General features: G+C 38.6%; 2 protein-coding genes across 7 annotated transcripts in view; one reads left to right on the top strand and one right to left on the bottom strand.

Annotated features, from left to right (window-relative positions):
• Positions 1–2,941: 2,941 nt before the first annotated feature.
• LOC136248823 (meckelin-like) lies at positions 2,942–21,186 on the bottom strand. 2 transcript variants are annotated; one of them, XM_066040634.1, is made up of 28 exons: positions 20,719–21,186; positions 20,556–20,644; positions 20,408–20,504; positions 19,783–19,892; positions 19,675–19,734; positions 17,611–17,720; positions 17,453–17,558; positions 16,907–16,993; positions 16,788–16,853; positions 15,581–15,641; positions 15,427–15,513; positions 14,859–14,961; positions 14,180–14,267; positions 14,069–14,125; positions 13,880–13,978; positions 13,658–13,756; positions 13,523–13,609; positions 13,293–13,469; positions 13,176–13,232; positions 12,779–12,919; positions 6,417–6,497; positions 6,245–6,361; positions 6,073–6,192; positions 5,227–5,260; positions 5,076–5,170; positions 4,550–4,652; positions 3,175–3,320; positions 2,942–3,116 (listed from the first exon to the last, which is right to left on the bottom strand). In XM_066040634.1, the coding sequence occupies exons 1-28, from the start codon at positions 20,897–20,899 to the stop codon at positions 3,036–3,038; spliced, it is 2,739 nt and encodes a 912-aa protein (XP_065896706.1). In that variant the 5' UTR covers positions 20,900–21,186; the 3' UTR covers positions 2,942–3,035. The 2 variants fall into 2 exon arrangements, with proteins under 2 accessions (XP_065896706.1, XP_065896707.1); XM_066040635.1 differs by having other exon boundaries at positions 17,459–17,558; positions 20,719–21,185.
• Positions 21,006–25,950, top strand: part of LOC136248822 (uncharacterized) — a 49,534-nt gene continuing 44,589 nt past the window's right edge. Inside the window, exons 1-3 of one of the 5 annotated variants that reach the window (XR_010697835.1) lie at positions 21,833–23,232; positions 23,982–24,615; positions 24,834–25,422. Coding sequence is in view for 1 of the 5 variants with exons in the window: in XM_066040633.1 (XP_065896705.1) it covers positions 21,125–21,158 (34 nt within the window). In the remaining 4 variants the exon portion in view is untranslated. The other 4 variants (XR_010697836.1, XR_010697833.1, XR_010697834.1 and 1 more) reach the window with 4 other exon arrangements.

Below are 25,950 nucleotides of genomic sequence, written 5' to 3'. Positions count from 1 at the left end.
TAGTTGGTCGTTATAAAAAGGTGACCACATAGACAGGTTCCAAACATGGGATACAATTCTATAATTATTAGAACAATCATAAAAACACTTACCTCATTATATTTGTTAGAATGTCACCCAATTGACCCAAGTGTGTAAGTAGGTCTGTTATGTTCTTACACTTGCTCACATCATTGTTTGGAGCTGTCCACATGAAGGGTTGTGACTGCTTATCAACAGCTGTTGAAGCAATGTAGGGTGGAATGATATAAGTAGTGAGATACAATGAGGGGTATTTGATGCATATACAGAAACAATTATAATTTTTTTCAAATCCCAGTGAAAATGTCAGGCAAGTTGAGGCAACCTAAAGCATTACCTGACATTGATATGCTACTGTTTTACACAATCCGTCATATAATAGGGAAATCCTTACAGTACATTGATAGAAGGAAGTGACTCAACCTATAATAATAATAATACAATCATTAATTGTTTGTCAAATTGTGTTTGCTATTACTGACAATGCTTCACTACAAAAACTCTACAACTTCCTTCTATTTTGATCTGACATTTTGTCAGGCAGGTTCCATTATGGTCGACCATGCATGATATTTACCTGACAAATGGCCTATGTCAAGCAGTAATGATAATATACTCATTGTATGTGTAGCATGTGGTGGTTGAATCAGCAGACATGCTATATATAGGACAAAATTAACAAAATTATGCATTTTAATCAGAAAAAAAACAAACTTTTTGATTATTATACATTGTGAATTTTCTACCAATGGTGGGTGTGTAATGATTTGATCATCTCTGACCAAAATAGAACATGTTTGGACATTTTGGTAGGAGATTGTCAGATTTCTGACTATGCAGTATTTCAAAAGCACATTAGTATATGACAAGGAAAGTGGTACAAGATTGAATTTCAAGGGGGAACCAGCTAGTTTCAATGCATCCATCCAACTGCATTCTTTTTCTTCAACACACCACCAACTTGGCAGGCAATACATGTACTGACATTACATGTCTAAGAAATTAAGCCCTCGTTTATATAGCTTATTACTGCAGTTCTGCTGTGTTATTAATGTTAGTGGAGAATCAGAAACATTTTGAGGCTTCTTCATACAAGCTAGAACAGAGAGCAATCAAGAATCTACAGCCTCCATTGTTGAAGTATGGACTCCACTCAACACTATGATGAACAGAACCACTATATGTAATGAAGTGGATGGTGTAAGTTATTTACACAGACTGTGACACACACATTACATGAATGCATGCTCTATACCAGTGAATTAGAGTGTTGCAGCATAGCTGTACAAATTATATGCAATGGTCAGTTATGAAAACCTAAATTTTTGGATACTAGTGGTGGGTAGCTTCAGTAGCCCCATTTCCATTGCCTTTTTGTTCAATTCAAAAAATTAGATAAGGTGTCAGGAGAGATGTGATTCTGGATTATGGAGTGTTGATTGCTATGTATTGTACAACAGTAAATTTGCTAGGAAATATGCTAAGAAAGCATTCAGCTAAATATCACCTTGCACTGTTAGTAGATCACCTACCCAGAGCTCGAATTGAGGGTATTATACACAGTGTTGGGCAAGTTACTTTGTAAAAGTAACTAATTACATATTACATATTACTTGTAACTGAACTATTTAGTTACAGGTTACATATTACCCATAAAATAAAGTAACTATAATAATATTACATATTATATTACTTTGTGTCCACAGCCTTAAGCTGTCACGTGTGAAACTACCACCTTATCACGTGGCATGATTGCATTTTTGGATAATGTGCAAATCTTGATTATAAGTAAGAAACTGGTGAATAAGCTTCATTCAGTAGGCTTCGTTACTTCATTGTGGCCAGGCGTTACTCAGTGTATTACTAACGAGATTAGTAACTCGTTACTTGTAGTAATAATATTACATAATATTAGATTCGTTGCAGTAACTATATTACTTAGGCAACGTGTTACATTTGTAAGTAAAGTAACTTGAGTTATATTACCTGTTTTTATAGTGTATTTCGTTATATTACTTAGTTACCACAAAAGTAATAATACTACGTAACACGTTACTCCCAACACTGATTATACATATACAGGAGTATACCTTATTTAATTATTTCCAGAAATAGTATACATTGTTAGCGCAAGTTACAGCAGTATAATACAAACCTCACAAAACAGATTTTTCTGCAGTTAATACCATAGGTGAAAAAGGACTTGGTCCCAGATTGATTCACTCTAACAGAACAGTCATACATACATTCTAATAGAACAGTCAAGTATAGTACTCTACTGTTATAGAACAGTAATAGTCTGTTGTCATTATCTACTAACCTTCAGCTAGAAGTGAGACTGCTAGTTGTGGCCAAAAACTGACTTTGGGCATGGGAATAATGATCTCTGCTTTGTGCTTGTAAGATGCTGAGACAAACACCATACATACGTACGTACTTACCTGATGACTTAAAACTTTGATGGAAAATTACAACCTTGAAACTTTAGGTAATTTACTCCCCCCCCCCATACTAAGAAATTTGTGTACCTTCATGTTATTTAACAGTTCGAGCCCTGAGTCCTGACCATGTCAAATGTACCATTGGAGAGCCTAAAGTTCATCAGCATTATTAGTAAAGTATCTGTTTTACATGTAAAACCATGTTATAAAACTTTAGTTTAATTTCTTCCTTGAATCAATTCTCTAACACTGCTCTGCTTCCTAAGGTGGTGTTTAGGTGTGTGTGTGTGTTTGTGTCTATTAGGATTTTGGAAAAAACATACGTGATCTCTATTATGAATCACTACTGTGGTTCTAAATAACTTGATTTTTTTGCTCTGTATTCTGCTGCATTTTATTCTATGCTGATATTGAATGAATTGTGCTGAGAGTCAAATTTACAAATTTAATTTGACTACCCATAATCAAGTGACTCTACGTCATGTCATTATAATGTATAACATTAAACTAATGCAATTTATTGTATTATTGTGCAGTTGACACAGTGTACATGTATTACAGTAGGTTAAGTGATCATATCAGAAATCGATCATCAACTAACGTCTTTCTACCCAAATTTCTTTTCCCAAGATAATCCCTCATGTATCGTATTCCCTGAGATGGACACATCAAGTAGAGTAATAAAATGTTTCCAATAATTTACACTGCTTACCCATCCAATAATATAAGTGACAATGGCTGCCAGTACATAATTTTGACCAACAAGATCAACTATGGCAAACAGTAGAATATCAAACAGTAGTAAACTCCATTCATTGCCATAGAAAATAATTGAAGTGAATGAAAATGATCCTTTATCTGTGTAGAGAGAAGGTGACTGTAAGGTGATAGTGGAATATTTTCGTTCTGGGTTGGTAAGGTGTCCTGGTTTCAAGTCTAAATGTATGAATGTATGGACGGCTGGGGTGCATACATTGGGAATGTCATACTGACTATGGATTTTGGTATTCAAGTTTTCTCTAGTGTTAAAGATCAAGTATCATGAATACTGGCTACTTAAACAGTTTGTAACATTTTAAGTATTAGCAATAATATACACACTATGTAAGCAATCACACTTGATCTTTCTTCACTAATTTCATCCAGCAATGATTTCTCCTATACACAGTGAACATGGTGCAAGTTGTGATTCTGTATATCATTGTGTTCGTAAGTTACAACCACTTTTGTAAGTGCCTATAGTATATTTCCTTATACTTGCTATACAAATTGATCTTTTTTTGTTGCTACTTTGTAGGGCTGTAACTCCAAAAGTTTAGGCTGAAACTTTGCCAGCATACATTTAGCGATGTAGATCTATATATCTAAAGCTGACAAGCTGTCTGTCTGTCTTGCATTCCTTTGGTGTCCGACAACTGGATTTTGCATCAAACAAAGCACTCATTCCCTAAAAATTGTCTTGCTTTTAAAATGAAGCTTCTAACTGCCGCTGCTCATCATTTCCAGCATGCTAAATGTGAGGGTGCAAGCAAAACTCGCTCAGATTCTTTCTATAAAACTGCATGCAGAACACAAGTAAACACCTACAGTAGTCAACATATACATGCTTTTATAAGATGATTTTCAATGCCTTCCTATTGATGTTAGAGGTTTAGCTAAGTGGTCAAGCCTTATAAAGTATAAACCAAAGGTCTGAGTTTGATTCCAGGCGGTGATTGTATTCTTTTCATGTAACGTGCATGACTTTTAGTTAGTCCTGCACGTAGGGCAGGTACCAGTGCTAGTTATTAATATTAAAGAATAAATAGTAATTAAAGTATGTTCCTCACAAGTAATGTGCATTAAATTACACCAATCAAACTCTACAACTTTCATGGTGTTATTTCATGATTACAAATACATCATGTGAGCTGGGCTGTGTGATCTTAATGAATACTTGAGTACTATCTGAGTACCAAAATCCTTAACAAGCACTCGAGTATTTGTAGTATTTCAGATGGACATGAATTCCTGAATTCACAAGTTGGTTCATTGAGGGAATATAGTGCACTCTACAGTTATACAAACACACCAAATACATTAGTTACCAGTGTAGAGGAGACATCGATCCACGGGATCATACAACTCCAATCCTAGTACAGTCTCCAGTAACAACTTGTCCTTCACTACCCAATCCACTCCAGCCAGTGACTATAGAAGGATGTAGTGTCACTATATGATGTGTGTGACTGTATATGGGAAACCTGACCATGTAAACTTAAGTTGTGCTGTGCTATACTTATCAACCTCATGTGTGTACATAGTTTAATTGGCGATCTGGATATTGGTGGATTATAAATATATCAATCATTCTAGCCACGAAGTAGTATTGGGTTCACAACAAAACTGGCAAGATTTCATTTGGCAGATATACCAAATTCACCAATCTGCTAAATTAATTACTCACCAATTAAACAATTCTAAGCTTCACTAAATACTATATGGCAGTTAAAATTCTTGCACGGGTCACTTTGAAAAATGACACTGCTTACAAGAAAGTTTATAGCTACTAGAGGTTTCTATAGTATAAACTGTGAAAGGTCAAGTTTCCTGTGTTGCATCTAAAAAGCTCACATGATCAATGAAGGAAGCCAGGAAAGTGTTCATATCCTTGTAGGCTTTTACACTCTCCTCAGACACCCCCCCAGATGAACGTGATATCTGCTGACCTGTGGGATAAAGGTGACAAATAATGTAACACGTTATATCCCTATTGGTAACATACCCTGGACACCACGTACTCCAGCTCCTTCTGCTCTCTATTAAACACATCACATGTTAGTGAACTGATAATACCATAGCACTCTGGGACTATACTGGGCTTTTTAAAATGTTTATGATTAGACAGACGTTAAATGCATTGTGTAGGGTGAGCCATATCTAGAAGATACACATACACACATGGTAACTAACTATAGGAACACTTGAATTGGATGATGGTTCAACAAAGACTGCTGTCTGTCCACTTTTGATCAAAAATAACACCTAGCCTCATCTATATAAAGCACACCGTTATTTAATAAAAGTTTTTTTTTTTTTTTGCTTGTCTTTCATCGTCTGTTTTTTCCTGTTACTATCACGTTTTCTCTTCTCCTTAATCTCTCTGAAATTTTCATGTACGTGAGGTGAGATATGTACAATAAACTACCAGGTGTGGAGCTTTCCGGTTTCTGCAGGAAATTTTTGTGTGCAGCTTATGTACCCCATGCTCAACTGGCAGTACTGAGGATTACCCCAAAGATTGCAAAAAATTCCCACATATATACTTTTGAGCTTCTGCATGTAGTCCCAAGTAAATACAAAAAATCATTTATAGTATAGGGAGGGGTACATACCCCACCTACTAAATGTGGAAACTTTTTTTTTTTTGGTACACAAGAGATGAACCTAAAGTGGTCATGGGTGCTACACACAAGTTCCTATGGTATATTACAACACAGCTGTATTAGTAAGGACACTATCATAAAACCATAGACATTAGCCACACAAGTGATCTTATTAATGTATGGATTGAGTGTCCATTAAGAAACAGTTCCACTGCATATAGACAACACGTTGTGAGATTACATACTTGAGCTCTGATGGGAGCAAGAATACGATCATACTCTTCTTGGAATTTTGCTGTCAATGCTACTGAAAACAGTTGCTCCTCTGACTCTGCAAGCAAGCCACGCCCACTACACAGCCCCTCCTACAAAACACTTGAAAACATCCAAACCACACAAACAAATACAACTGCCTACTGCTTCATTCCTGAGGTTTCGGCTCATTTCTTTCATGTTAGTGTCAGCCTGTCCATGTGGTGAACGTCCATGAATGTAGTAGCCAAACCGTGGGTGGGACAGGATGAGCATGCTCACCTGACAGGGGGTAGTGACATGACAAACAGCTGCTATGACATAGTGACAAACTTACATTACTGACTGAACAGAGATCTACAAACTGTTGTGTCTTGTGTTCAATGAATCGTTCATATACCCACACAGTGTAGACACGCTACAATTGATAACAATTCAACATACACCCTGTACATATATTGGATGTGCACATGTACTACAAATTAGAGCTGAAACGGATAGCAATTTTTACTATCCAGATATCCTGAACTGGACATCTCCTATGGATAGTGACATCATAACTTATGGTACTGCCCAAGCGCAACGTCGCACTCGTTTGCACACGCAACTTTGCTTGAGATTTTAAAAATCGCTAATTAAAGGGCGTGGCAACTGTTTTGCTCGCGAGACAATGTGGCAGCTGTTTCCTTCATGAGAATCGCGAGCGAAACAGTTGCCACGACCCTTAATTAGCGATTTTTAAAATCTCGAGCAAAGTTGGAAGTGCGACGTTGCGCTTGGGCGGTACCGTACTATAAAAACACAACATTTTCTCACTTGCTATACTCATAATTTAGATCAGAAGAAACATGGTACTCATACAATGATTGGGATTGTGGTATAATAATCAGTGCAAAGGTTTTGTATCAAAGAAAATCATGAAACTACTTTAAACTATTGCAACTATTCAAATTATTATCCAGATATTGAAATACTATCATGATATCTGATATCCGTTTCAGTCCCACCAGTAAAATACACTAGTTTCTCCAATATCGTAGAATTCATCTGAAAATATGAAGCAAGAGTCGTTTTGTCAGCTTCATGGTAGCTTGGTTACATGCTGGACAATTGACATACACTAGCCCTCAAGAGCTTTAACACACTCTCCCAATAATATTGGCACTTTAGTTCTTTGTGTACAAAAATACAAGTGACCGGCTCTGCAGAAACCAGGCTTACAGCATTTCTGTTCATAGGACTTTAGTGATGCATAACTTCAGATTGAAATTACATAATCTTTACAAACAAATGTGTTGTGTTGCACGTTCAATCTGACCAGTTATTACAAGTTTAAACCCAGGTTAAACAGGGTTAACTAACAGGTTGAGGTCTGCACATTGTAGGAATACTCGGTCCCAAGGATATCTTAGCAGGAGTACGCATTCCAGGGCTGGCCTATAAATATCGCAGAGCAAAACAGCCAGCACAGTCTTTGTTGAGCTGAGCAGCAAGCTTGCAGAAGAATTTTCTTCTACATTGTGAACGCTAAAACTAGATCAACTAAGTTTCAGTTGCATCTGAGTTTCTACCAAGAATGGCCAGTGACGAAGGTAGCAGACCAAGTACTAGTGATAGTCCAGATGCCGAGCGACCAGCCGTTCCTACTACACGCCTGGCACCCGAAGACATTAATTTGATTGCTGGAGCTGTTGCCGACATTCTCCGCAACCCTCCTACTGACCCTGGAGTTCCTTCGACAGTAGAAGCAAGATCAGGTATTTTCCTTTTTCATAGTTTCATACATGTCGGTCACCATAGATAGCAAATAATAATAATTTTTTAAGAAGCAATATTTAGCAGCAGGTGGCTGCACTATTAGGCGACAGCTAGGAAGGTCACGTGACCTGTTTTCTGGGCTTAATGAACTAAGTGGAAGCAAAAACGTTAACCTGTTCTTTGTCCCAATGTGCTTCAAACATGTATAAAGAAAAAATGCAACTTCAGCTATCCTGATAGCGGGCCAGGAGTACAGAGTGTAGAAAGGCTAATGTTGAGCATGATGGGTGGTCATGGTCAGTGTCCAGTGGTAGCAGGCAGACTGCTGTTAAGTATTGTACAATCAGTTGTGGCCATAGACGGGTAGTCTTGGCAGTCAGTCACCCGAACCATGTTTTGTTATACACTTCTGTGTAGTGCATAGCCAGCTGACGGGTGGTCCTGGCTTTACTTGCAAGTGTTGCTCTATTCAGGCTCTGCCACTGATTCACCAGAGTTACCACCGATAATTCCTGTCCTACCAGTAGATCCCAATCTCACACCTGATCTACCCAGACTGATTCCTACCCTTGAAGACACTCCGGATCACACCGTTGCAATTACACCAAGACCAATGCCAACGTCAATCGTAGCAGACGGGCTACCACCCATTCCAACCAAGCTCCTTGAAAAAATTCAACATTGGGAATACATTGATCTCTCAACGCTTCTGGATGGAGCCCAGCGGGTGCAGACAAATTTTTCTGTATCACATGATGGAAAACTGCTGATCATGAGACCTACTGATCATACCCAAACAAAACGAAAAGTCATTTCTGACCTCCGCTCTTGGTTGCAGGCCTACTCCAGAATGATGGCTGCTCTGGTGTCAGCTTCATCAACCACCAAGGAGGAATCAGTTGGCCTTGCAGTCCACCTGCACCTAATCCTTCAGCTACACCATGATTTGGCAGGCTCTCAGTGGTTACGATATGACCAGGAGTATAGAGAGTGGGCTGCGGCAAGGGGCATCAAAAAAATGGGGGGAGCTGAACTTGACCATTTATGGTCGCTGTCTACCTTCCCAGCTCCCTGCAACTCCTATCATCAAGCAGACATATCAAGGAGTAGACCAAGGGTCAAAAGGAAAAAGACCAGCAAGAGACCTACATTGTTATAAATGGAACTTTGATGGTCACTGCAACAAGGCCTCTTGCCACTTCAGCCACTGCTGTGTGCATTGTGGGGAAAGACACAGAGCAACAGAGTGCCCGCTGGTGAAGAAAGCAAAGTGACATGACTACTAAACTTTGATTTGGCTGTGTGCAGCCTTTATGATTTGTATATGATGCTCTATCTGTTTTTTTTTTGGAGGTATTTGTAATTGGAAAAAAAAAATTATGAGAATATTATTACTAGACTCTAATATTTGCTCATACGTATATATGTATGGTGTGGTATGTTCATCTTACTCGTACTTGCCCGCACACACACACACGTATAGAGCGTCCCACACCTCCATAGCAGGTAGACCACATATCCATAGGTCACAAGCAGAGGTTAACCTACTTTTGTACACTAGGCCCCAGAGGTTCTGTCATCACCATAGTTGGTGTGATTCATGATTGATAGACCTCTCTCTCCCATAGATCTGGACCTAACACTCCATAGCACTGGGATGATCAAAGAAGGGAAATACACATACATGGACAAACTAGTGGCTCTGGATAGCTGCAGGCCCACACAGAGACTACATCAAGTCAGTAGAGATACAGGAAGCCCTCTCAAGATAGATGAGTGGAATCAGGCATTGTGTTGCCACCCTGATGAAAATTTTGTACAATACATAACTAATGGCCTGGAGCAAGGTTTCAGAGTGGGTATTAATTGTCAATATCACTGTAGCCCAGCTACAACCAACTTACATTCACAACAACCTCAGATCATCCATGAGTACCTTCTCAGAGAGGTGCACCTAGGAAGAATGCTACAGTTTCAGTTGGGGGACCAACCAAAAAGGATACAAATTAGCCCCATAGGGGTAATCCCCAAAAAGAATAAGCCAGGAAAATGGAGGTTAATCACAGACTTGTCAGCACCTGAAAAAAGGAGTGTTAATGATTCAATATCCACAGAGTACTCATCTCTTAAATATCCCTCTATAGATCACCTGTCATCGCTTGTGTTAGAGGCTGGCAGAAGTTCTCACTTGGTAAAGGCAGACATTCAGGAGGCATATAGGAATGTCCCTGTGCACCCAGATGACCAGCTATTTTTAGGCATTCTATGGGACAAAACGGTGTACATTGACAAGATGTTACCATTTGGATTACGTTCCGCACCCATTATTTTCTCAGCTGTAGCAGATGCTCTTCAATGGGTCCTTATCAATAATGGGATTCTTAGACTGCTCCACTACCTGGATGACTTCATCCTGGTAGCAGACAGCAAACAGCAGGCTGAGGACCAAAAACAGATCCTAGTCTCCACTTGCGCAAGATTAGGGGTGCCTCTAGAACTTTCAAAACTGGAAGGCCCTTCCGCCTGCCTAACTTTTTTTAGGAATTGAGGTTGACACAGTGGCCATGCAGATACGCCTACCCAGAAGTAAACTGGAAAACCTTAAAGAGGAACTATCAAAAGCCTTACAGGTAGTGTCTAAACGTGGGGCAATAACAAGGAAGGCACTTGAGTCCCTCACAGGTCTGCTACAATTTGCCACAAAAGTTGTCCAGCCAGGAAGGCCATTTTTGAGAAGATTGTATGCCCTGAAGGATGTGGGATCTCTTCCTTCTCATCACATGGGGCTGAATGCACCAGCACGGGCAGATCTTTTGTGGTGGCATCTGTTTGCTGATAGATGGAATGGTATCTCCATGTTGTGGGATCTGAAGAAATACTCGGTGGATATAACAGTGTACTCAGATGTTTCAGGCTCCTGGGGTTGTGGTGCCTTGTGGAACCTCCACTGGTTTAACTTCCAATGGCCAGACCATCTCAAAGAGTGGTCAATCGCAGTGAAGGAGCTTTTCCCAGTAGTGGTCGCAGCAGCATTGTATGGACCACAGTGGAGAGGAAAGATTGTGCAGTTTGTAGTGGATAACTTGGCTGTAGTTCAGGTCCTCAATAGCACTTACAGCAGCAATAACCACCTAATGCATCTAATACGCTTACTAGTATTCCTGGCATCATATCACAACTTCTGGTTCTCTTCCATACACATTGCAGGAAAAAATAATTCATTAGCAGATGCCCTATCACGAAATAACCTACATTTCTTCCACTCACAGGTCCCCAAGGCATCACCAAACCAGCCCAAAATACCAACAGCTTTAATACCCCTACTATCACAAAACCTAACATGGACATCCACAGCTTGGACAAAGCAGTTCAACACTATTATTCAGCAGCCCTAGCTCCATCTACAAAGAAAACTTACAAGGCTGCAGAAAAGAGGTATTTAGACTTTTGTAAGAGCTTCTCTATCACCCCGCTACCAACATCAGAGAACATACTCTGCTATTATACAGCATGTCTAGGTCAACAAGGTCTCTCTCACAATACGATCAAAACATACTTACCCGGAGTGAGGCAATTACAAATTGCACATGGCTTCCCTGACACCACAATTGACCACATGCCAAGACTAAGGCAAATCTTAAAAGGTGTGAAGAGCCGGAAAATCAGGAAAACCTACACACTCTCGTCTGCCCATTACTCCCTCCATTCTCAGGAAAATGAAAAGAGCATGGTTCGCAGGGGATCACAGCCCTTACAACCAATCAATGCTGTGGGCAGCCGCAATGACAACATTCTTCTCCTTCTGTCGTTCAGGAGAGATCACCATTCCACATGATGGGGCATATGATCCAAATACTCACTTATCATTTAGTGATGTCGCTGTGAATAATGCCAAGAGACCATCCATCATCTCCCTATTGATAAAGCAGAGTAAGACTGACCAAGGTAGAGAAGGTACAAGGGTTGTCATAGGGAAGACAGGGGACGACCTGTGCCCAGTATCTGCTCTCCTGGTCTACTTGTCACAGCGGAGAAATAATCCAGGCCCACTTTTCCGATGGCAGAATGAAACTGCATTGACTAAACCGAGATTTGTGAGTGAAGTAAGATCAGCTCTCACAGCAGCCAATTTGCCAGCTAAGGACTTTGCTGGCCACAGTTTTAGAATTGGTGCAGCAACTACAGCAGCGACAGCAGGCCTGGATGATTCTACAATCCAAACTTTAGGAAGATGGAAGAGTGCATCTTACTTACTTTACATAAGGATGGAACCTCAGCAACTGGCATCAGTAGCCCCATCATTATCAAGATGTATGATCTGATCTCATTGTCAATGGTATATAGCACTGATGTACTCTCACATATTTACTTTAACATGTTCACATTTTTTTCCATTTTTGTTTTCCCTCTACATGATAGTATTGAGATCACCAAAGAGTTATACACATCAATCCATCATCCCAAGTGCACCTTGCTTATGTGGGTAGTGGGATTATGGATCAGTGCCATATCCTGTGGGAATTAACTACTGCCGTTTATGTGGCACAAACATTCCCACAGCAAATGTGCGCATCTCTTTGCTGCTTACAAAGCTTAGTAAATAATCTAATTGAGATCACGTGACCCAAGTTCATTAAAAAGAGCTAGTGACCACGTGATCTGTGTAGCACATTAATGATGGCACTGAAATACCCATACTCCCACTACAAAAGAATATTGATGTGTTCAGGTGACAGAGACCTCTTATATCTCCTGAGCAACCTGTAACTAGTTAACATTATAATAGACTTTACAGAAAATATGAACTGTAAAAGTCAGACTTTAGTAAAGGATATAAGACTGATTTTCACAGAGCTGGTCACGTATAAACATTACAGGTGGCTAAACCATCTCTTAGCAACAGTACAAACCAACAGATTACAGTGATCCTCAACTGCTCACCAGCAACACAGCAATAATGAGGAACGATAATGAAATGACTGAGAATCGAATAATTTGACTATGATCAGCAACGTAGTCTTCTTCTGAAGGGAACAACTCCACCCTGGGATCCCTGGTTGCTAGGTTACCAAATCCTAGTACCTGAACAAGAACAATGAAGCTTAATACAAATTAAACGTTGATGTCTATGTGAAGTTCAACAAATATAAAACTGAAGTTCTAAATAGAAAAATAACAAACTATTTATATTTAAATCTGTTAACAATGGATAGAACAAATCATATTGGTTTGTAAAAATTAAAAAAAGAAGTGACACATGTTCATAGTGTACATGCTTTCTTAATTTGAATGTCCCCACTATACCACTCAATACTGATCCATTTAGTATAGCATTTACCTGTAGTATTAGTGTAACTAGGAACAACAGTAACACTGGGTTGATCTTCCTCATTGACTGTAGTATGGAATAATGCTCTAAATCACTAGTTCCAGACTCCATGTCACATTCTCATACCTGAATTTCATTCCATTCATTGGCAACAAAATATGTACGCCATATTGACACCGGTGCCATGGAAACAGGCTTATCTCCAGTAGTTGGATTGGTCTGATTTCCTCTCGGACGTTCCCAGTCAAGTAAGAAAATGTCTACTTGTGACTGAAACCATAGCAACCACAATACATACAGGACCTAAATAATGCACACCAAAACATAACAAGAGCAGTACAAATAGTTCTTCTAACCTGAAAAGAAAATGACAGGCCTAACAAAACTTCAAACACCACTTCCTGACTTTCTGTGAGGAGTGTAGAAATTAGAGTAGACTGAGCCTGCATGAAATTATTAGATGGACACTATTCCTAAGGTGACCAGCTCACCTTAAAGAATATCAACCAGAAGGTACAGCCAAACACAAGAACAACAAACATGGCAGTAGCAAGATAGTAGCACAACTGAACAGTCAAGTAAAGGAATGTCTACGAAGAACAATAAAATTAATATAGATACCTGTGTGTGTGTTGTGTATGTGCGTGTGTATTGCATTGTGTTTGTGTGTGTGTGTGTGCGTGCGTGTGTGTGTGTGTGTAAACTTCTTATACCTTTGGTTCACAGAAGAATGATCCAGTTCTTCTCATGTAGCCACTTACTAGTAAACCAACATACACAAATACTGCTACTGACAAGATTGCCGTGGTGATCTGTAATCATGTAAAAGAGAAACAGATTCTCACTCACTCACTTACTCACACACATATGCACACACACACTCACACACACACATTACTCACTCCCATTCCAAGGTCAAATGGTTGCCTATCTTGTGAATATTGTACTCCGAATGACGACTGTATTATCAAACATACAATCACACTTTACACAAACAACAGATCACATGATACCTCAAAAGAAGTAGTAGAAGAGCTCACTAAGACATAAGAGATCCTCAAATATGGTGTGAAGATGTGTCCATCAGAGTCTGGACGAATACTGGGATAAAGTAATAGGCAGTCATAATTGCTTAACATGAATTTTAAGTAAACAAATGATTATTATTATTATTACTAACACTTTACAGTGACCAGCACTGAAGGTCTGACAGCAACATGTGCTGCAGCCTTAGGATTACCTAATCTAATTTCAAGGACTTAGACTTATTGACTGATTATCAAACATACAATAGGAAGAGCGGATATTCATTTTAAAAGTGTTCAAATACTACATGACATTATTCCTCAAGTTTTAATATACACAATACTCTTATTGAACAATCATTTCTTCTACAGGACACCGACGGTACAAGTCAGCTATTTTCAAAAGCAGGACTATCAAGACACACAATAGTGTGTTCAGTGGACAACACACATGCACGCACGCACGCACGCACGCACGCACGTACGCATGCACGCACACGCACACACACCAGTACTAACAGATACAACAAAACACAATTTTTTAATGCATATGTACACTCCTAATAATGGTTAAGTTTAGAAACCAACAATGATTAATTGTAGATACTACTGATACACACATCAAAGCCCCCCTCCCGTCAGCTTAATGTCTCAGTCATGTACTTACAGTAGTTGCATAGTGGAAGCCACTTTAATCTGGTCACCGTTAGTGGAGACATTCTCATAGAGGAAGAACCTCTTCACAAACTGCCATTGTCCCTCATTTGATCCTACAAACAATGTTAGCAATGATGATGATAATGACATGATCTGTGTAGAGATCACAATAATTGGTGATATCTACTTGTACACTGAGAACACTCTGTACAGAACAGTCACAATGAACACAAATAAATTTAATGTGAAGATCTCAGTACATACACAAGCACACACATTACGTATACACCTCAAACATTCAACTGTCATTTTACACACACTTGCCTGCTCATTACAGTCACCTGTAAACTACTCTACTGGTTCATACACTACTATAAGAATCAATGCAGGCAAATCTTCCTTGGTGCAATACTTATACCGCCCAGAACACCTCACAAGTGAAGGTGTGGACAGCTAAATTCCCACATGAACTCATCCGTTACATATACAAGACTTCATTTTTACCACAATATCCCATTATTAGTACAGTTGGGTAATAAACTTCACTCTACACTACAGACATACACACACAAACACACCTTGGTTGACCTCCATTCCTCGCTCATTCGCATACTCCTCAATCAGAACAGGAATTGGATGGAGTGTACGAGAACTGTCCAAAATATCTGATATGTGGTTCAGGAATGTAACTATACCCACAATTTCATTCCATTATGGAATAGTATAGGATACAGAGATCGAAGAAGACAGGATCTTCAATACTGTATTCCAACTTGTCAATGGCCACACCACACTACAAATAACACATTGCCATATATGGTAAACTATGGGATATCCTGTACATAATAATAATACAGTAAACCTGCTCCAATATGACTCCTCATGGAATAAGACTATATTTAACAGGTGGTCGCAGTACACAATATTGTGGTAACTTACTGTATTTAGACTAAATGTTGAAATAGTTTAAAAGTACCTTTATAGCCATATGGCACAAGTGTGGAGAGAGCTATTGAACAGTTCCTTTGCTTCTCGTCCTGAAATTGATATGGTGCCCACAAAAATAAATTATTTGGCGGGTGGGTATGGGTAACCATGGAGACTATTACTACTGTGTAAGATGTGCTTAGTCTACTATTTTTCCAGAATTATTTTGCAGAACAAAGAGAAGAGCAATAATCTTTAACTGTTACTAGTGATAACTACCTGGTGATTCGTGACAGTAAAAGTTAGCTTGTTCTGTTAAGCTAATACTGATAAACTGAGTTGTTCGACAGTGATGCACACAATGCTGGAGTAAGACATGGAAAGACACCAAGTATTGTGGTGTGTCTTTGTGTTATAATGTGACATGTACAACTAAATGAACATGTCAGGTGACTAAGTGATTTAGAAAACCTCTAAATGAGCTGTACCATAGTATAAAACTAGTGCAGATATGATTATTCTGTTACTTGGTTGGCATGACACTGTTTGATTCATTAACACACTATTCAAATAATTAACACTTTGTACATTGTATTCAGATGGAAAAGCCAGCCCTTGAAACTTAAGATTGTGAATGAAGTGATGTATCTATGATGTAAAAATTCTATTTTAGAAAAGATAGAAATAGTTCTTAGGCTTTACGTTGCTCCCTAACAAAAGGTTTCAATACTTATTCAATAGAAGTATAAGCTTAAAGAATAATTGAATATTTGGTAGTTTTGTTAACAACTATTCAAATTGCTATTTGTTTGAGCACTAGAGTCAACATATGAAATATCTCCCCAATAAAGAATTTATTTCCATATCACCATTCCTATTGTTCTCCTCTTCAATACTGTAAAACCCACCATCCAACTAACAATTTGAACATTCATAGCCCCCCATTATAATGTAAGGTCAACATGGCAGCCATCTTGGTGGACAGGTCGGGGGAATATTAACAGCTGCTCACCTCAATGTGGTAGGCCACACCCACTCTGAAAGTTGATTGTTGACGTGATGGTCGGTCTTTGCATATCTGATATTATACACAACTAGGAGATCACATGAGATCAGGTGACCATTACTCACTATAATGTCATCAGTGACATCACGGAGGGTAATAAATGATCCATCCAGTGAGTACATAGCAGTCACTAGTGGTAAGTGTGTAGATCCCTGTAGTGAGGAGGGTGGGAGGATGGGATGTGTACAAGTGATGGTTATTCTAATTGATTGTTCTATTAGAGTATTTTAAGACAACACATGTATTCCACACATAAAAAGACAAAACAAAGCCTACGGTTGCCATCATGCCACATGTACACTAACAGGTTCTGTGAGTCAGTACAGGAAAATCCTCCAGGAGAAATGACATTTGCTTTTTCCCAGTTAAGCCCCATTACTACAGCTGGAGCAAAGCAAAGTAAGTAAAGTTACTCACTCAAGTACCAACAACAGCAACTGGGTACCTAGTTTGGACATTGTGATTTATTAACAGGCACAACATACACTGCTCTACACACATGTACGCACACACACACACACACACACACACACACACACACACACACACACACACACACACACACACACACAAACACACACACACACACACAACACTACACACAAACATACACTCACATCTGCAGAACTTCGGGTTACAAAAGTTGTTCCAATGGTTTCCTCTAGTACCTCATCTGCTACACGTTCAGGATAGTATATCTCAGGAATAATGTAAGGACTAGATCATGTGAGCATCACCATGACAATGCCAACAACAACACAACACTGACCTGTTCATGGCTAATTGTATACTGTTAGCACAAGCATCACTGGACCGATCATAGCCAATCAGAACACAGAGATTGAGCAGTTGCTGACATGCCCTAATACTACCATCATCCTAAAACACAATAATGATGATCAGATAAATACTTTACGTGATAAGGTCAATTGACTAAATGAGTGACCAGTTAACATTGAGTATGTATTAGCAGGAGCCATAAGTGTTGTGTAGTGTGGAGTTTATGGGTTTGGTGGTATTAGGTGTGGTATAAAAACTATAGAACATTGAGGTGTTTAAAGGTGCAGCACTAGCAAAGCCATTTAAACTTTGGTGATAATGCATGTTGTGTAAGTAAATGGAAGTGTGCATTTATGGTGGAATAACTGATAGTTAACATAAATCTGATATATATGTAGCAAGATGAATGGTGGACAACAAATCCACTTACAGAATTTGAGAAGAGGTTATGAAGTGAGAATTGAAGAATATGTTAGTGAATCTATGGCTCCTTAATGTGTACCATTTTTACTTATTAATGTAACTTTGTCCATTAGCTACCATATTTGTGACTGATACACTTGTAATGTGAGTTCCATACATTTCTGTTTACTTTGGTAGCTTGCATCATTCCACTGGCCCAGTGAAATCATTAGTTTACAGCTTTGCTAGTGCTGCACTAGTATACTGCTCCTTTAATTATCCTTTACATCTAATGACTGCTCTATTATAGTTGTCTCTTATCAAACAATAGTTTACTACTGTCTTGTATTTTCACTCATTCAAAAACCAGATGGTCTCCGGCACAATGCAAAAATGGTACACTTTTCATAACCATGAAACTTTTAGATGACATAGTGGCATTGCAGATTTGACCTTTGGTGAGCTTAGATCATATTCTCAGAAAATTTTATCATTTATATTTTTATCCATTTGTTAAAACATGGTACCAAAGTAAAGATCTTATTGAATGATACAACCCAGTTTTTGTTTGAAGTTAATCGGTGATTTCATTCCAAAATTATGATCATTTGTATTAGGGCACTCCAAATATATTCTCTGTTTCCTGTCCTGGACTCAGACATATTTGCTTGTGGGCGGTCCATTTCCATTATAAGATTGGAAACTTTTCAAGCCATCATTTTCTTGGCACAATCATAAAGTTTCATAAAAGCATGCTTTAGCTTGTACCTTACTTTTTTTAAGTTGCAAAAACCCAAAAGCTGACTTGACTGTTACAAGTACTGAGCCTGCGCAGTATGTAAGAATAATCTGAAATAATTGGAATAAACGGAATGATGACTGCCAGTAATGAGATGAGAGTAGTGGACGGGAAACAGATAATGTAATGTATTTGGAGTGGTCTACTCGTGAATTTTGAGATAATTTACCTTGATTATGATTATATTATATTGGAAAGACAGCAATGTGCTGATATACATTCAATAATATAAAATGACTTATAAATGTTGGTCCAGGAGTTTGTCATAACTACTACCTCCACAAGAAACACAAAGAATTTTTGCAACTAATAGAATTAACTTCAAATAACAATACGTTTACTGGATACCATGTTTTAACAAGTTAGTTAATGGGAGATGAAGACAAAAAATGGTCACCAAAGGTCAAATCTACAATGGCACTATAACAAAATACAAGTAATGAGTACTATATATGTGGAAATGGTAAGTGCACGATTTGCAGTTTGGATGTCCACAGCTACTAATAGAGGCTACACAGTTACTGTATAATGGAAATGTTTAATAATGGCTGGTCTCTTAGTTATATCCCAGTACGATGGCAATATTGTAGTTATCACCTGAGTCTGAGGCGACGATAACTAAGATATTGCCTGGGATATAATCCATACACTAATAGAAAACCTATGCACTGGGTGATAAGTTAGCTATTACCCAGCGCGGCACTTTGACATTTCCATGTACTGGGATATATATAAACTGCAGAATAAGTTTTGCGGTTCACTAATAACCAACTGAGCTCAGGTTGATGGCATTTGTGATCACTACACCTGTGGCTGTCAAGTGATGGAAGAGTTTAAAACTACTCAACACACCTCACACATAGTCCTTGCTGAAGCGAAGTGATTATTATAGTATTGGAACGGTCCATTAACCTGTAATAGTTGTCATAGTAACAAAATACCCATATAATGCACACCCACTGTCTCAAATGTACTAGTTTCACCAACACAGTCAAAACCACTATCATCTGGTACTGTACCAGTGGGACAACTGGCACATGATCTCACCCCTCCATTAGTCACTGTGTCTTCTAGTAGGATGGAAATATTGCCAAAATATTAGTCATCCCCAATGTCTAATGCACCTATTAAAGTTTTGCCCCAACTACCCCCATGCGGGCAAACAAGGGATTTGATATAAAAAAATTTGGCCCCAGGTGTGGGGGTTTAGACAATGCTTGCAACAAAGTACCGTATAGCCTAAATAATTTGAGGTGCAAATATTTCGAGGTTGAACAATGTTGCTAAAAATAAAATTTTGGCAGATTTGCAAACACTCCCAAATTGTATTAGACTATATGGAGGTCTAAATATTTCAAGGCTATAATTTTCACTGATAACCCCCAAAATCACAAAATCAGCAAAAAATTTTCCCCCTCGAAATATTTAGGCTATACAGTATTGGGATGGTATAATATAGAAGGAGGGGGATTAGACCTACAATTTTGCCTCAGGGTAGGAAAATTAGACTTAGAATTTGGTCAAGTTCCCCTCTTTGCCCTCATGGGGTGGGTGGGGCAAAACTTTGATAGGTGCATAACTTTACCGTATATTTCTCCACTTCCACAAGGATCACATGATCTTGTGCTGACATCATATCCATTATTACAAACTAGACACACCCACCCTGACCTGGAGGTTACCTAGACAACAAACACATTCATCACAAAAATGGTGTGAAATTTTGTTCTTACACTGCCAGTTGGACATGATATACAAGTGGTCGTGTCCCCTATTGGATAACTGGACAATATGTATCCATCTGAGCATGCGCAGTGGTAACCTAGACACCATAATAAACATAACACATTCTAATAAATGAGCCCCACAATCCAAATCAATACTAAAATGACGTACCATCATCTCCTGGTACTTGACCTGGGGCGCAGTCCACACACGAGAGATTGGCGGTTTGATAGAACTGATTAGACGAGCAATTCGTTGGTTTAGTATAGTCCAGTGGTGATGGCGCTTTGCACGTATGGACGAGAAATAACAAGTATACACCAAACGAAAGTGATCTCTCAAATATGATCATTCCTTATTGTCACTGTCGACTTGTGCACCTCGTACCGGTAAATTTTCTATGTTCTAATAAAGCGCACGGGAGAATCACAATTTATATTAAAGGCGTCTAGATTGACCATATATGGTTATGGGAGTGGACGCCCTTGCCTGCTTGCAAAACAATAGGTAAGAGTGGACGCCCTTGCAGAACATTGTGGACAGTTTCGTGTTTCAACTCTTTCTGGTGCTCAAATTGATGGCTGATCAGGGGGATCCCTCTTATCGTACTGGTGAGTTTAATTAGTTTTTGTAACAGCTGCAGTCTAGTAAAATCATAGATAATACACGTAATAAAGGATTGGCAACGCGCCTATTATTTATTTATTTATTTATTTTAGTACTTTTTAATGCAGTTCAGGACTGCATTAAAGGTCAGTAGGTAATAGATACCCACTGCCAAAGAAACATACATACAATACAGAGCAATAACTAATAATTACAACTGTTAGTTACTTATAATTACAATAGATAGCTAGAGTTTAAAATTGGTAGAAATTGGCGCTCTAGAGCAGTGGTGGCAAGGGCACAAAAGGTGAAATGTACAAGCTCTCTCAGGGTTGAAGTTATTAGTAAAATGCGACCATAAGTAGTTAGTTAAACGATATTTAATTGTGTTGGTAGATAGTGAAAGATCAATGACTGGTAAGTAATTGTATAGTCTGGCTATCCTGTTAAAGTAAAAATGATGTTGTGTTACTGATGATGTCCTTGGATGATTCAGTTTTTGGTTAATCCCAGATCTGGTGTTGCCTCTTGCAAAAGTAATGTAGTTATAGATGTTAAAATTATCAGTGGGTGACTTTAATGATTTTATTAGAAACAGTATATCTTGGAGTTCATAGTGATACATGAGAGGCAGGAGATGCAGTTGTTCCAGTCTGAGTTTGTATGAGGATGTATAATCGTTAAGAATATATTTAGTGGCTCTTCGTTGAATACGTTCTAGTGCAGTAATGTCTCTTATTAGTTGAGGCCTCAATAGTTGTGAACAATATAATAGTTGTGATCTGACTAGTGCTAGGTATAGACGTTTCTTTGCCTCAGCACTGTTAACCTGGAATGTTCTTCTGATAAGTCCTAAGGTTTGGTAAGCTTTCGTACATATGTTGTTATAGTGTGCTGACCAGCTGAAGTCAGATGTGAATGTTACTCCAAGATCTTTATGCTGTGCTAGACATTTAATAGGATTTCCATTGATGGTGTAGGTAGGGGGACTGTTGTAGTCGAGAAGAAACGTAAATGAATAAATTTGGATTCGTGGAAAGGTAAGTCAGTCAGGGTGCTCCAATTAGAAGCTCTGTTGATATCAGTTTGTAACTTTGCAGTATCTTCACAAGATCTAATTGCATATAGAAGTTTGGTGTCATCAGCGTATATAAAAGGAGTTGCAAATTGAATGAATTCGGGTAGGTTGTTAATGAAAATGACGAATAACAAAGGTCCTAAGACACTTCCTTGGGGCACCCCTGAATGTACATAACATAATTCTGACAGTGAATCTCCTATCTTGACACATTGATAGCGATTGTGTAGATATGCTTCAAACCACTGTCTTGCTTTACCAGTTATTCCAAAGGTTTGTAATTTGCCAAGTAAGTGGTGGTGAGAGACAGAGTCAAAAGCTTTCTTGAAATCCATGTATACTACATCCACTTCACATTTGTTAGGTTCAAAGACTTTTTCTGCAAATACTAGTAGCTGCTGTAACGTAGATCTTCTAGGAAGGAAACCAAACTGATGTTTGGTGGATTGTTCTCTGACACGATTAATTATATTATTATACACAATTCTTTCTAGAACCTTCGATAAAATACATAACAGTGAGATGGGTCTGTAGTTGCTCACAGAACTTTTGTCCCCAGATTTGTACACAGGAACCACACAATGAGTGCGCCAGTCAAGAGGAATAAAACTGCATGATATACTCATGTGAAAACCTGTAGTGACGTCACGTACAATCCTCGTTACGGTTCGTTATCCAGTTAACAGTCGAAACGCAAGCGACAAAAAACGGGAGTTTTTACTTGCACGCGCAATTTACGACAAGTCCAAAATGGCGTTTTTGCCAGGCCACGCGGACGAGAGAAATGGCGTTCAACCAGTAAATTTCTGGCATATTTTCGAATAAAAACACTTGAGGAGATGATTTATGGAGACAATTATTCAGTTTATTTAATCTTGAAACGTGCGGGCTGAAAGTATTTTAGTGTTAGAATTGAACAAGAATTTAGCTGCTCCCGATTTCACTTTGCTGTGGATAAACGAAAAAGAGTGCACAAAATCTGAGTCAACGAAAGTGATAAGGTTTGTATAGAGCATGTCTAGTAGCTGTATGAAACTGTATACATTTGTGAAACAAATTTGTACTCTGTTAATATAGAAGAGGGTGTTATTCAGTATCTTGTTATGCACAATAAACCATACATCACAAGTGTCATAAGGTGTTAAAACAGCTTTTGTGGATTGCCAAAATGTAAAAACATTTTTGAAAGAAATTTTTGTGGTTCAGATATAGCTCTCTCAATAGTGAAAATATCTCAGTTGCTCCACACCTTTAGTACATGTACTGTGTAGTAGAGATTCATAACATGGACAATCCTCATTACAAGTTCAGTAGTCAACAGTATCAGCCTCAGTTTACAGAAATGTAACCTTCATACAAATCTTTGCTAATACTGAAAAATTCTCATACCTTGTCTTGATGCTTTGAAATAGTTAAACCTGGGCAACCATAGCGATGAAGTTTGGAATAAACTGGCTGCATGCCACTGTGATTTGATAACACTCACCCAATGTAAAAGTGAAGCTATCAAGATATTTCACGAGGAAGCAAAGTTGAGTTAGTGAGATAGTCTGACTCATAACAAGGATTGCCCGTGCATAAAACTATTAATTCCTATGGAAAGACATCACCATTGCAAATCCCTACATTATCAGATGCCTACAAAATCCATGCAATCTTTTTATCCCACATCTTGAGAAATAATCATTACTGCTACCTTAGTGGTGCACATGTTAAAAATAGATCAATCAGTTACAACCTCTTCTACTAGGTCAGACTCTTGCAGTGCAGCTGAATTCAGGAACTTGTGATTCACATCCAATAGTAAGGGCTTCCCACAGCAAAATCTGGCAATTTAGAGTATTGCTGTATATTTAAAATCGTAATCACTGCTGGAAATTGATAATTACTCAAAATGGATGCTTGCCATAAGGCAGGAAATTTTTGCTCGAGAAAATTTGACAAATAATTAGTTTAGATTGTAAACTATAAATTCATTAAATGCTCATAAGCACCTTTAAAAGTATGTGTTTAGATCTATAATTTCTCAATTTTTGAGGATGTTTATAGTAATTCACCAAAACTGCTGAAATGTAGATTCATCAAATTTTCTTGTCATACGGTATCTCTTTTCTGAGTCCCTGCTTTACAAATTTTGTTCCTGTTAGCTTGTGAAATCCTGGATCTTCCCCTGATTTAGAATGATGGTCTTTTAAAGTTTCATGCGTACCCATGTGTACTTGAGACGTTTGTACTGTACAGGTAACTGATGATAACCTTGGTTTGTTAAAGCTTTCAGAACAAACTGATTGTACCAGTTGCAGTGTCGTACCATGATAACTCTGTTTTGGAATGAGAAAGCCCTTCTGAAGCAACAATAATTTGGCTAGATGAAAGTGGCCTTGGTACGTAAATTGGTCTGTTGTGACTGCTCTCTTTCAGTGTAGCTAGCTATCCATTCCTCAATAGATTTTAGTAACATCAAGAGTTAATACTCCACTATTATTAACTCTTGGTAACATTTTTACTTTTCTTTTGACCAATTTACCTCACATTCTATGTATTTAGTAATACTGCGTTCTAACAGCTAGTACATCCAGTTGTATTTTTGAAACTAATACAGGTTAGGACTGTGATGGATGACCAGACCTCTGTGTATCTCCATGACAGGAGCAGTACTGTGCGGGATTTACCCTGGACACAGTAGGAATGGAGTCCTTGAAGATGGCTGTACCCGAGCAGTTACAAGTTATTGTTGAATTTGATGGTAGAAACTTTCATCTCTGGTCAACTCGGAGTAGTAGCAGCAGTATTCTGGCACAGGAAGTCTCCGCCTGATAACTTTTATAGAAATTGTTGATTTAAAATGTGTAAAAATGCTATTTGTCAACAATCACTGTATGTGTAAACAGCAGCCAAAGTGCACAACTTTTTACAACATAATTATCAAGTTTGGGCTTTTGTCTAGTTGTGCAAATTAATTAGAAACACTAATATGGCTTGAAACAAATTTGTACCACACCTCAAAACCACCTTGTTATTACTCACCAACTTCGTTCAGTGCTTTGTAGCTTGTTGCTAACTAACTGCAGCTGCCGAATTTGGTTGCTGTGGGAAAGACAAGTGACGTGTTGTTGCGTGACACCCAGTGCAAACAGGAAAGAGCGTTGCATCTGGAAGCTACAAGCGTTTGTAGTCAGATGGTGTTCTACCCGAAGAAGCGCTTGTTTCTTCGCGGGAAACAAGCTGTGCAATTAAATATGCGTAATAAAGCATATTTTTGCCACTTGCGTTTCGTTTTTTTTTTAGCTAGGTGTACCAGATAGTCTCGCGTAGCCAGGCCCTTTTCTTTCTTTTGTGTGGGGGCGGGGAAAGAAAAGGGTCTGGTGAACATAGTATAGCATCGTCGTTGGCCAATACCGAGATTGTGGGGATTCTACTGCGCAGCTTCCGGATTGTTTGTGGGTGCGAATGATATGTTTTGCTAACCATTGCACCGTTTGTGTCCTGTTGCCATAGATATAAAAGCAGTAGCTATGGCAATAGGATGCAAATGATGCAATGGTTAACAAAACACGTCATTCGCACCCACAAACAATCCGGAAGTTGCACAGTAGAATCCCCACAATCTCGGGATAGGCCAATGATGACGCTATACTATGTTCACCAGACCCTTTTCTTTCCCGCCCCCACACAAAAGAAGAAAAGGGTCTGGCTATGCGAGACTATGTACCAGACCC

This window comes from Dysidea avara, chromosome 3, assembly GCF_963678975.1.
Source record: "Dysidea avara chromosome 3, odDysAvar1.4, whole genome shotgun sequence".
In the NCBI taxonomy this organism is placed as follows: Eukaryota; Metazoa; Porifera; class Demospongiae; order Dictyoceratida; family Dysideidae; genus Dysidea; species Dysidea avara.
This window is presented reverse-complemented; position numbering and strand designations above follow the sequence as displayed.